The 13626-nt window shown below is 41.0% G+C and overlaps 1 protein-coding gene across 4 annotated transcripts in view; it reads right to left on the bottom strand.

The window, feature by feature from the left end:
• Positions 1 to 13626, bottom strand: part of chd9 (chromodomain helicase DNA binding protein 9) — a 142808-nt gene that overhangs the window by 35440 nt on the left and 93742 nt on the right. For all 4 annotated transcript variants that reach the window (XM_056279213.1, XM_056279214.1, XM_056279212.1 and 1 more), the window contains 3 exons: positions 6656 to 6832; positions 6022 to 6165; positions 4654 to 4909 (listed from right to left, as the gene is read on the bottom strand). In XM_056279213.1, coding sequence (XP_056135188.1) covers positions 4654 to 4909; positions 6022 to 6165; positions 6656 to 6832 — 577 coding nt within the window. The remainder of the gene's footprint in view (positions 1 to 4653; positions 4910 to 6021; positions 6166 to 6655; positions 6833 to 13626) is intronic.

Genomic DNA, 13626 nt, shown 5'->3' on the forward strand with positions numbered 1-13626 from the left:
GTAAAACACCAACGGTGCTTTTATCCATCTGTTCTGATGTTGCAACCACATTCAAACATTTTGGAAGGAGGTCCATTTTGTGATCGAGGAGGTTGCCAGTAAACGATTTACAATGACTTTTTCTTTTTATTTGTTAAACCACACACCGGACAATCTCTTTGATACAGACATCAAATCTCTGTTAATGATTATTTTATTTTTGGCTAAAATGTGCATCTTGCTGCAGTGGTCCACACCGCAGGTCCCTACAGTCAGCATGTGGTTATCACAGATATCGGCCAATCTCCCTCTGGAGAAACTGACTCATGATCTCAACCATGAATCAGACAAAATCTGGAGACTCTGGAGGCCTTTGCACTCCTTTCTGCAGGGACTTTGACCCACTTGTCTGTCATTAGAGTGCAGTGGCTGATTACTCTGTGGTCTTTGCTTGGTTCCTGTCATGTTCTTGTTAAGTCTTTTCATTCTTATTGTCATAGCTATTTTTAATTTATTTACTTATTCTTATTTTATTTTTTTCCTTTCAATATAACTTACACATTGAAATGTCTGTTGTTGATTTTGAGGTAGGCTTTTTCTGTTTTGTGCATTTTTCTGTTGCTGTTTGTGAGATATTTGTGTTTGTTAAATTTGAAAATAAAAAAATAAAATAAAAATTTCTGCTATTTAAAGAGGTGTGACTTAGAAATAATGAACTGAAATAAACAAACAAACAAACAAAATTGTTAACTATATTTAAACACGCTCATAAAACTCACCCCTATCTGAATTTACTATGAATGCTATGTGGAAAAGGTCCGAAACCTACAACAATGATTTATAGCAGCATCTTGGTGGCAATATATACAGATGACCCAACAAAGTGTTGGTTAGTGAAAATTAGTTCCCATTTGCTAGCTAAGGCAGCATTAGGTAGGACTGGTAACATGCATCTACGTGTTTTTGAACGAGCAGATACTGATTTCTCTAAATATTAACTCAAAGATCCTGCCACCAGAAACAACTTAATGCTATTCAACTTGTCACTGACTGAACGGTGACTTAAAAGGTGTAAAGTACATAGGAGCCAAGCTTGCATTAGCTCTCCAAGATATATGACGTGACAGACTTTTCTTTAACAATGTGACTGAATAGTCATGGTATGGAGCAAGCAAGGTTGCTGCCCACATCATGTTTTTCTTTTGTTTTACTTTAGTCTTGTTGCCGGTGTGGCAAATGTATGTCCCTGTTTGTTGTTGTGTGCTACAGGATAAAGCGTGTTCCCCATTCTCTCCCTCACATCAGTTCTCTGTTTCTTTAATTTATCAAGTGTTACAAAATGCAAACCCAAAACGTTAGATTACAATAATGCCAAACTGCTAGCGGTCCTCTTTCAGTATCAAATTTTGATAACCTTGTGATTATAACATTTGTTGAGTTTTATAATATTTTCGTGATTATTAGCACTTTTCTTTGCTTACTTATCAAAGACGCAAGCATTAGTAACTATCTCGCTGGAGTGTGATAAAGACATAACAGAGAGAAGTGTCTCCGAATTCTGACAGGCCTATTAGATTACATGAATTTCATGGAATCAACAAATAAGTCCTGCCTGACTCAAACCAGTGAGATGAGAACACAGAAAACAGATTATGCAGATATTTCTCACTTGGAATGGCTAAGTGTTCTTCGTTTTGCAGTCAAACAGTATGTCCACAGAGGACCCTATATCTTATAGTAAGCTAATAAAGGAAATAGAGGCCTTTAGGTTACCAACAATTCTTTTTACCAATTTTGTTTTAATTTTGTGTGATCAATCATTCAGTGAGAACAGGTTTCATGAATTCCCACTGAACATCGCGATTCAATATTCTATACGTTTTTTGCAATAGAAGATGGGAACAATAAACAATAATATAAATGTATTCCTGTAGGGAAATGGTCCTTTCATTTACACCACTTCGCAGGCAGGTCAAGGTGCAGGAGCAGTGTCCCTGGAGCTGGAAGGAATTCAGCAACTTGCTGAAGGACATTTCATTACTGTGGATGAATGGCAACGATGCTTCGTAATTTACCTCTTGAGCAGAGGAGAGCAAAATGTCCTTAGTCATTCCATTGGGTCAAACATTACCACAAATCACTCTCAGAAGTGCACTTTCTTACCCTAATCAGTCTGGTGAGCACATTCTCTCTGAAATGTGTGACGACCGGCTTAGTCATACACCACGTCATTATTTGAACTTTCCCATTGCAGATGCTCACGGGGGGGGGGGGGGGGGGGGCTTGATGTACCATTGACTGAGCAACTTACGGGATTATAAAGGCAATCAATAACATCCAGCAGCCATTTTGGAAACAGTGCCACCTGTATACTGTACAAGTAGCAGTATGTAATCAATCCAATATGCCCGATGAAATTATTGAGCCTTAATGATATTATTATTCTAGTCACACTTTCACAAAATATGTTACTGTGGTGCTATAACAAAACAAAGCAATGTAAAAATAGATCAAATATTGAAGGAAAATTGAAGGTAACTATTTTAAATAAGCCTGGCTGGAACCACGTGATATAAAAATTTCAGAGATTCAAGTGCTTCATATTATATATACACTACCGGTCAACACCCCCATTTTTCCACTTTTTATTGAAATGTAAGTAGTTCTAGTCCAGTGAATAACCTGAGATGGTACAAACGTAAGCAATAAATTGCCAGAGGCTGAAAAAAAAGGTTTAGGCTGCCAAAAACTGAAAAATAATTTCAGAGTTATAAAAAAAAAGGCCTTTTTCAGGGAACAAGTAATGGGTTAACAACTTACAGCTGTTCTGCAGCAATGGAAGTAAATTAAGCCTTGAAAGTTGATATAGACAATTCCTACAGGTGTTCCAACTTTTGTCTACTTACAAACCCTTGGTAGTGTTGAAACACTGTACTGTTACACCCTCTGAAGCATTTGGACAATATTGCACTGCAGGAGGTAGTATATTGGCATCATAATGGCGAGAAAAAGGCAATTAACAAAGGAAGACAGACAGACCATTATACCCTTCAAAGTGTAGGTCTTTCCTTAAGGGAAATTGCAAGGAAAGCCAAGGTGTCGGTGAGTAGTTTCCTTCACCATCAAAAGGTACTTGGAAACTGGAGGAAAGTCTGACAGGAAGAGGTGCCACAGACCCAAGGTCGCAACAGAATCAGAAGACAAGTTTCTGAGAGTCAACAGCTTGTGTGATAGGCAGCTCACAGGACAACAGCTTTAAGCAGAGCTTAACACTGGCTGAAGTAAGCAGTTTCAACTGGAACTTTTATATGCCGTCGAGTAGTTGAAAGGATGGTTCCTCAGTGTGCGACACCAACTGTCAAACATGGAGGAGGAAGCCTGTTGTTCTGGGGCTCTTTTGCTGGATACAGAGTTGGCAACTTGCATAGAGTGACTGGCACCCTTAACCAAAAGGGCTACCACAGCATTTTGCAGTGCCATGCAATACCTTCTGGTCTATGCCTAGTTGTTTATGTGTTCATCATACAGCAAGATAAATACCCCAAACATACCTCCAGGCTATGTCAGAACTACCTTAGAAGAAAAGAACAAGAAGGTAGGCTTCAAATCATACAATGCCCAGCACAATCTCCAGACTTAAACCCCATCAAGCTGGTTTGGGATGAACTGGACAGAAGGGTGGAAGCAAAGCAACCCCCAAGTGCAACACATTTGTAGGAACTTCTGCAATAGTGTTGGGAAGAACTTTCTGAACAATGTTTGATTTCCATTGTAGAAAGAATGCCACGAGTGTGTTAGGTCGTTATATTTGCTAAGGATGGCTATATTGATGAATCCAAAATTTAGATGAAATTTTGTTAAACAAAAAGATTCTATGATTTCTTTTTGATCTCCAATTGTTTATTGTTCTATGCTTTAATTTCAGAGTACACTGAGACATTAAACTGCATAAATTTCAGGAAAAACTGGAAAAATGGAGGTGGTCTAAAACGTTTGACTGGTAGTGTATATAAACTGGAAGTATGTGAATACCTGACATTTTACTTCTGGCAACACTGTGGTTGAACAAATCAAACAAGCCAAATAATGAACAGAAAGTGATCAAATACAATACTCAAAAATTGTGCATCAGCACATGCGAATACCCAAAAGTAATATGGAAAAAGAGATAATGAGAGGTCTGTGTCTTTGAGGTTATAAAGTGGGAATTTCCGACTTCATCGGTTCCATTAAAACATTTTATAGTTTCCCTCATCTAGGCCTGATAACACAAATTCAAGATATCCATTTTCCCAGCAACCCCCTTCAATTCCTCCTGAGTGTTTCCCAAGGTACTCTTAGTCCAAAGAGGAGACGGAATCCCTCCATCATGATATGGGTATGCACCAGGAGCTCCTCACAGTTAGCCAAGGGCAATAGTTCTCCAAGTGAGATCACCTGGGAGCACCCATATCCAGTGCCTAAACCACCTTAAGTGACTCCTCTCACTTTGATTTAGCGATATAAGATGTTTTATTTTAATGGGTCCCTGAAAACTCTCAAAGACTGAAATGGGAATTGTGCCATTGCAAAGTCAATTTTCTGAATTGACCAGTCCTATACTTACCTAAACTACAAACACCCTGCATCTCTTTGTCTGATAAAATGGTTCTGTTACAATATCGGTAACTCTACCTTTGATGAGGTAGGGGTGGTTGCAGCATTTTCTCAGCTCCATCATGGTGTTGACCAGGTTGGGCACGTTGGCCTGGCCAACTCCTTTAGCCAGGAAGGAGAAATTCTTTTCCAAAATGGCACGATAGTACTTCTTCTGAATGTTGGTCAACTCCACCTCAATAATAGTCTCCTCTTTAGGGGCCAGCTTCTTTTCCACATCCTCCTTCAATCGCCGCAGCATCATGGGCTTAAGGATGCCCTGGAGTTTCTGCACCTGTTAGCCACATAAAGGGATAAAATAGAAGACAATGGATAAGGTATCATCTGTCGATCGTCTATACCTGCTTAATCAAAATTCAGGGTAGTAGTGAGTTGGCGCCTATCCCAGGAAGCATTGGGCAGAGGGCAGGGAGATACCCTGGGCCCATACACACAGTCACTCACACATAAGTCATAGGTACCTATGGGCAATTTAGAGACTCCAGTTCACCTAACATACTTTCTTTGGATTGTGGGGGGAAACCAGAGTACATGTAGGAAACTCATGCAAACACAGGGAGAACATGCAACTCCACAAAAATATAGCTAGAATGGAATCCAGGATCCACACTTGCTGTGAGGTAACAGTGCTAACCACAAAACCACCGTGCTTCCTGATAAGGAACCATCAACATTGATAAAATCTTATCAACTCCCAATCCCTTGTGTCTCCCAAGAATTCCTCACAGCTTATATTCTATTTTCAATGAAAAAGACACATTCCCACAAGTGTTGAGAGCTAAGCATTGTACTAGCAACAGATTACTAGATTTATAACATGTTTAACTTCCAAGCATTTGCTTAGCATTTCTAGTTAAAAAAAGAAAAGTGCAGATGGACATGAGGGCTTACAATATAAACATTTGTAGTTGGATGAGTTCAAAAATTCTCATTCTTCTGTGCAATGGTGTCAGTTTATATTCCAACAAATTAGAGCGCCCACATCACTGGATAACAATTAAATTAAGTATGAACTGTACAAAATGTTACTGTGACCATGTTAAAAAAACAAAACAAAAAAAAAGTTAAAAAGAGTTCCATTTGTACCTATAAGACCATTAACACTATGCACAAAGCAAACACCAGGTATGGTGATGGTTTAAAATAAACATGTCAGTTCCACGACAAATTCAGACTTCAAATGACCACCATTCTGGACTGTTTATACTTTTGTAATTAAAAGTGGATCCTGCAATATACTGAACCGTCTGAATTCTAACATACATTCATGTTATTTCAGAGAGTGACCTAATAATAGAACACTAGATTGCTTATTCTGAAATATGTTACTTCAATTTTAAAGCAGCAGAATAATGTTAAAACTCTTCTCATTCTCCCCAGTCTCACCTGCTCCTCTGTCTTGAGGTCTCCAAATTCCTGCATGAAGGTGTTCTCTGAAGGAAAGCGAGCTGGCTCCAGGAAGTGGAGTAGACTAAAGAGCTCTTCCACAGTGTTCTGCAGAGGAGTTCCTGTCAGCAGGACCTTGTGCTCCTGGTAAAGGGCAGAAAGCACACACAGGATCACAATAGCATATAGACTAGAACATGTCTTCTGTTGGCACGGGTCTTGTGTTAGTCGATAAAGTCAACTGAATTTCGTGAAGGGTTTTGCTTAAAGGGCTTTGCTGATCGTTTTCAATTAGGAGATGTCATCTTTTGCCTCAATGGATAGAAAATTGCACTGGCCCCCACACTTTCATGGTCAGGGGTTTCATTTTGTACCTCATGGTAATACAGAGCACTTGAAATCAAAGTGTCCAGACATGGCATATGTTTTGGTGCTACAGGGTGAGCTAATGGTAAGAGAGACCAATGGCCTCCTTGTTGACCTACTGTAATTTGTTCTAGATAATGCCTAAAATGGGATGGTAGAGTTAACACTTAGAATAATGGCATTTTAATTTTGAAATCAGCACCTCATTTTCAGATCCTGTACTAGCACTTTTTTTTTCTCTTTTTAGGGCAATGTTGGGTCAACATACCAGACTCATGAGCTTAAAGCCCTCCAGAAGCTTGCAGTTCTTGTTCTTTAGGCGGTGGGCCTCGTCAATGATCACACAGCGCCAGTCCACAGCATTAAGCTCGGGACAGCCTCCCAAGATCATTTCAAAGGTGGTGATGACAGCCTGGAACCTGTAGGCACCCCTCACAACACGGCCCTAGAGACACAATAGGGACGGATACTCATCAAGCCAAAGCAATTTGTTTGCAAGGGTGCTTTTACCAAAACAATTTTTGTCATCAAGTGGAATGAAAAAATCCAATTGTTTTAACACATTATTGCAAGACTGTAATATCAGTATTCCTACTTGACATCCTGTCTGAACTGTAAACTTAGCCGATACTTAACTGAAACTTAACCCAGTTAGTCAGCTAACTGGGTTCCTGCATGTACTATAGCATTATAGTCCCTGCATTCCCCATATGCCAAGTAAGCATTCACAATTCTAAAAGTAAAAAATGAATGATTTCAACGAATGATAACTTCATATAAAGTGAGTAAGATTGATGGGGAACCTTGCAACATCTTTAACATTTTTTGAGCTTATAGCTTATGATCCTATTGTGAGAACTATCAAAGGAAGTACCCACCTCTCTCCAGTCATGTCTTTTCTATTCTTTGTTTGTGATTAAGTTGATAATGAGGTTCAATTGTTTACTGGCTGGGTTGCTGACACTGCCATGATATATGCAATTGATTATGAAACTCTTTTTGACTGTACACAGACCTACTGGGTTAATAGTGGCTTCAAGTTTCAAGTCTAATTATCCATCCATCCATTATCCAAACCGCATATATTGGGCGGCAGGCGGGGAGATACCCTGGACAGGCCGACAGGCCATCACAGGGCCAACACACATTCACACCTAGGGACAATTTAGTATGGCCAAATTCACCTGACCTACATGTCTTTGGACTGTGGGAGGAAATCAGAGCATCTGGAGGAAACCCACGCAGACACGGGGAGAACATGCAAGCTCCACACAGAGGATGACCCGGGACGACCCCCAAGGTTGGACTACGCTGGGGCTCAAACCCAGGCAGTGAGGCAACCACGCTAACCACTGAGCCGCCGTGCTGCCCAAATCTAATTAAAAACAAGTAATTTTATATTGTTCATAACAATATTGTGTTCACCGTGTCTAGCAACCTTTTAGATGCGGTGTTTCAAAAAGCCAGAGTAGTCTGCATGTTAACACGCTCAATGTGATTTTGCTGGGATAAATGCCAAATAAGTCATTCCCCTCTGTCTACACTGTTCTTACAAAACTCTGGGGGGCATGCGTGGGACGTTTTATCTGTTTGTAGGTACTCCTATACACAGTTTTCTGTTACATGGTTACAAGGACTATGTGTTCCATGATACAGTATGTCATTCTGTCCTGCAACCGAATAAGATGGCAACTAAAACGGATGAATAAAACTGCTTTTGTGCGAAGAATTAAAACATCAACCCACGATATCAGCAGCATATAGCTAACTCTTTTATACTGTGACCAGCTTTTTCTCTACCTGATAGTATTACAACCTGATTAATTTGCACCATTTTAGTGTGTGCTGACCGTAGGAATATGGTTGATATCCTGACAGGCCAACGTATCAAAAAACATTTACATTTGGTTCACTGTCAATCTGAAAAGCCATGGCTCTCTAGGGGATGTACAAGTGGGAGAATACCCACCTAGAGAGTGTTTACCTCGATTAATTCCATCTTACCCAACTCGTGTGTGAATCTACTACCTTGATAACAGCCCTCAAAGAAGTCTCTCAGTTACCCAGTAAAGCCCTCAAACAGACAGAGAGACAGAGTGCTGTACAAAGGCCTCTGTCTGTCTCATCTGCCTAAGAGGCACTGACGGAGTTCCCCCTAGGGTCTGTGATGACATCACAGGCTGCCTGGTAGACAGCCTGGTGGCAGCTAAGCTTAGCTCTGCCTCCCCCTCAATCCTCTTCCAACAGTTATGTCTGCACACTAAGAGCTCCTAACTGCCTGGCATGACACATCACAAGGCACGCCAATGTGGGTCTGCCGACTATGGAAACCTGTGCCTGGGGTGACCCAAGTACAGATCACAGAGCACATGAAACCCTTAATTTGTGCATTATGTGCGGTGATAGTTACATGGTGTCTTATTTGTAAAAATGTTGTTATGCACTAAATCTGGGTCAGCATTGATATGAGACATAAGTCTTAATGCCAAAGCCACATTCATTTTTGATGATAATAACAATAATAATAATCATTACATTTATATAGCGCTTTTCTAGACACCCAAAGCACTCCACATTGAAGGGGGTAACTCAATTCCAGGCCTTGGTCTAAGATACACCAAAACACAAAATTAATTTATAAAGTGATCCAATGATACAATCTATATAAAGTCATACTATGAGCTCTTCATGACCTTTATGGTACGTCACATGGCGAGCCAGCGTGGGGTCTGCTGACCGTAGGATGCCAATCCCCAAGGTTTCTACCACCCAGCATATGCCACACTCTAATCCTCACTTACCACCATTATGATTTCAAAACACTTTGCCCCTCTAATTATAGTGATTCTGAATGTGACCCTTTAAGCTATGATGCTTTTATTTCCAAATTCCTGAAAGGGGACACTTTGGAGTTAGACTTGAGATAAAACTGACAATCAAATTTGAGATACACGACATGACCACTGTCAGATGCTTGTTGAACATTTCATTCCAAAACCATAGGCATTACTATGGAGTTGGTCCCCCCCCGCTATGCTCTCCACTCTTCTGAGAAGGCTTTCCACTAGATTTTGGAATATGGATGTGGGAATTTGCTCCCATTCAGCCACAAGAGCATTAGTGAGGTCAGGCATTGATATTGGGCAAGAAGGCCTGGCTTACAGTCACCATTACAATTCATCCCAAAGGTGTTGAATGGGGTTGTGGTCAGGGCTCTGTGCAGTCAAGTTCTTCCATGCCAAACTCTGCAAACCATGTCTTTATGGACCTCACTTTGTGCACGAGGGCATTGTCATGTTGAAACAGGGCTGGGCCTTCCTCAAACTGTTGCCACAAAGTTGGAAGCACACAGTTCTCTAGAATGTCACTGTATGCTGTAGCATTAAGATTTCCCTTCACTGTAACTAAGGGGCCTAACCCAAACCATGAAAAACAGCCCAAGACCATTATTCCCCCTCTACCAAACATTACAGTTGGCACTATACATTTGGGCAGGTAGCGTTTTCCTGGTATCTGTCAAACCCAGATTCATCCAACAGACTGCCAGATAGTGAACCATGATTCATCACTCCAGAGAAAGCATTTCCACTGCTCCAGAGTCCAGTGGCAGTGTGCTTTACACCACTTCAGCCAACACTTGGCATTGCACATGGTGATCTTGGGCATGTGTGAGGCTGCTAGGTCATGGAAACCCATTTCATGAAGCACCTGACAAACAGTTCTTGAGCTGGTGTTGCTGCCAGAGGGAGTCTGGAATTCGGTAGTGAATGCTGCAATCAAGGACAGATGATTTTTACGGGCTACACACTTCAGCACTCGGCGGTCCTTTTCTGTGAGCTTGTGTGGCCTACCATTTCGAGCTGAGCTTTTGTTACTCCTAGGTATTTCGACTTCACAATAACAGACTAACAGTTGACCGGAGCAGATCTAGCAGGGCAGAAATTTGACAAACTGACCTGGCAGACAGGTGGCATCCTATGACACTACCACATTATAAGTCACCAAACTCTTCAGTATAACCCATTCTCTACTGCCAATGTTTTGCTCTGGAGATTGCATGGCTGTATTCTTGATTTTATGCATCTCTTAGCAATGGTTGTGGCTGAAATAGCTAAATCCAGTCATTAGTAGGGGTGTTCACATACTTTTGGCAATACAGTGTATGAGCTATGTTGTGTCACATTCCAACAGTACTTTGCTCTATGCATTGCAGTCAAATTTCAGGAGTCTTTTTAACGTCCATTGCCTTTTGTTGTGCAAAACACTCTTTTGAGACACCTCATTCATCAACTGTATCATCTCAATGCTGCAAACACCATGCTGCTGTTCTGAGAAGCCCTCTGACTAAATAAAGTCCAAGTGCTGCTATATAAAAACTGGAAAAGTGCTCTCAGTAGAGTGCAGATCTCCGCCAGACGTATCTCCCCTTTTCTGGTGCTCGAACTTAATGACAAATGACCACTTTTTTGCCTACCAGGAGAAGGGAAATACAGAGGCATTGCCTACATATCACCCTTTCTCCGGTGCCCAGACTAAGGTGAAAAACCAGCTGAGGAGTTAGCACTCAATTGCGGCATGAAACAGGTTTTTCAAAGGTTTTGAATCAACAAAACCACGAGAGGTCATTGGTCATACAGTCATAACTGCACAAAAAAGATTACACTGACAGGCCCAGTAGTATGCAAGATTAGCAGTGGACAGTTACACACACACATGGACAGAAAAAACAGTGTTTTCCGTGTTATAAGACTTTTGCGCAGCACCCAAATCAATTATATGGGAAATATGGGGAAGAGTTTTCAATACGCAGCCCTCAAACTAAAAAAAATAAAAAAAATCTACCTAATAAAAATGTTTTGCCTGTCAGTCTGTGGATGCGCATGCTCCAAGGTAGACTCTCATATGAATGCGACCAATTTGCTGACTTTCAAAATATGATCAACTTCTCATTTACTTTCAAGAAGCATATCCAAGTGGGTGTTTAGCTGCTGTGGTGGTATATTCTTTTGCCTACCAACATGGGGATCGCTGGTTCAAATCCCCCGTGTTACCTACAGCTTGGTCGGGCATCCCTACAGACACAATTGGCCATGTCTGAGGGTGGGAAGCCGGATGTGGGTATGTGTCCTGGTCACTGCACTAGCGCCTCCTCTGGTCGGTTGAGGCGCCTGTTCCTGGGGGGAATAGCGTGATCCTCCCATGTGGTATGTCCCCCTGGCGAAATTCCTCACTGTCAGGTGAAAAGAAGCGGCTGGCGACTCCACATGTATCGGAGGAGGCATGTGGTAGTCTGCAGCCCTCCCGGGATTGGCAGAGGGGGTGGAGCAACGACCGGGACAGCTCGGAAGAGTGGGGTAATTGGCCAAGTACAATTGGGGAGGAAAAAAAGGGGCTGGGGGGATCATACCCAAATATGTTTTGACACTGACAATGCCTTATCTGAGTCAACCGTAACGTGAGTTGTGCATGCACATGGTTGACTTAGATCAGGCAGCAACAGAAAGCAGCATTGGTCACATTTTTTTAACATAAAAATTCTAGATAGATAGATATTTTATTGTCCCCATGGGGAAATTTGACTTAACAAAGCTAGACCCATCAACATATTTGAGTACACAACACCAGCCAACAGAAGACAGAGTACACAAAAAATGAGGGGGGGAAAAAAACCAACCTGAGGCCTCAATAGTTTGTGGTTTTGTCCTGCAGTACAGCCTCTTTAACCTCTGCTTATTTTAGGCTACAGTTTAAAATTCCAACTGTACAGGCACAAAGGAATTCTTAAATCAATTCAATTTGCACCACTGAGCTCTGTATCGTCTGCCTGACGGCAACAGCTCATACTGCGAGTACATAATATGAATGGATCACAGAGGATTCTCTTTACCTATTTAAGTAGGCAATGGTCAAAAAGAAACTTAAGATTATAACGATCTTTCTGACCGATTATTTTCACCGCAGTCTGAACTAAATGCGATAACTTTTGATTTTGATGACACAGGAAAGTTCCCGAAACACACAGCCATTCAATACGGTTCAACGGTCGACTTAGATCGGGCAGCGACAGAGAGCAGCGTTGGTCAGGCGAGCTAGAGAGGGAGCAGCGGTACTAAGAACAAACATTTTTCAAAGGTTTTGAATCTCCACAACCACGAGAGGTTCTTGATCAGTCATAACTGTGAAAAGGCTGATAAACCCAGTAGTATGTGGGATTAGCTGCGGACAGATACACAAACCCACATGCGACCAAATGCATAATCTCCTCCAGGCTGCCACCTGGCAGAGATAATAACAATATTAATGTAAGACTTTAACAGATGAACAGGGCTGTGGTTTCAAAGGTAATAAAAACGATTCATACTGAAACTAAAGTATTAAACGTTTCCTTAGAATTCTCAGTGGAAAGTTGTTTGGAGTGCTAAATACTGCAAGAATTTTAATCTAAATAAGCAATGGTAGAAAATTCTAAAATAAATAAATAAATAAAAATCCTGCCTCAATTATCTAAAAAAATAATAGCAAGGACTGACCAAATTTATTGAATTTGCATAGTTCTGGCAGTGTTTTGAGATATGTTTCTGATTAAGTGCAATTCAGGATGCTCCTCCGACCCATTTCATGTTAATGAATTAAGATTCAAACAGCTGCTCTGTTGTCTCTGTGGCCGTAGCTTCCATGGAAATTAGCAAGGCTGCTCAAAATCAAAGGCATGGCATGACGACATCATTCTCGACTGAAAGAGAACGAGAGAGAGAGAAATTCTTCCAAGGGAATAACTTCCATATTGAAAGATTTATACATGGAGTTACTGTAAACCTAACAGGAGAGCAATTGCTGACCAATATAAACAAACAAAAGACAAATGAATAAATATAACAAATACTACCTACAAAAATTTATAGCAGTGGTTTGCAGATTACAAACCTTGACAATCTTTCTATTCACTGCAGCAGACTTCTGTGTCTCTCAACTACATAGTGATTTGGGGGGAATAATTCTGATTCAAATGAGCAAAGAGGGATAAACTGTGGTCAACAATTTGCTCAGATTCACTCAAAATTTAAAGGGGAATATGCCATTTACATAAACCGAGCCAGCAGCGTACACCAACAGTAAACAGCACGATTTCTTAATGGACTACAGTAAGCCCCTGTCAACTGAAAAATCACCAAGAACTGAAGACAACAATATGGGCGTTCTTGCTGTAATTTTCCTAAAGCAATGAGTGTAGAGTGATGT

The sequence above is a fragment of the Lampris incognitus genome, chromosome 4, assembly GCF_029633865.1.
Source record: "Lampris incognitus isolate fLamInc1 chromosome 4, fLamInc1.hap2, whole genome shotgun sequence".
Taxonomy (NCBI): Eukaryota; Metazoa; Chordata; class Actinopteri; order Lampriformes; family Lampridae; genus Lampris; species Lampris incognitus.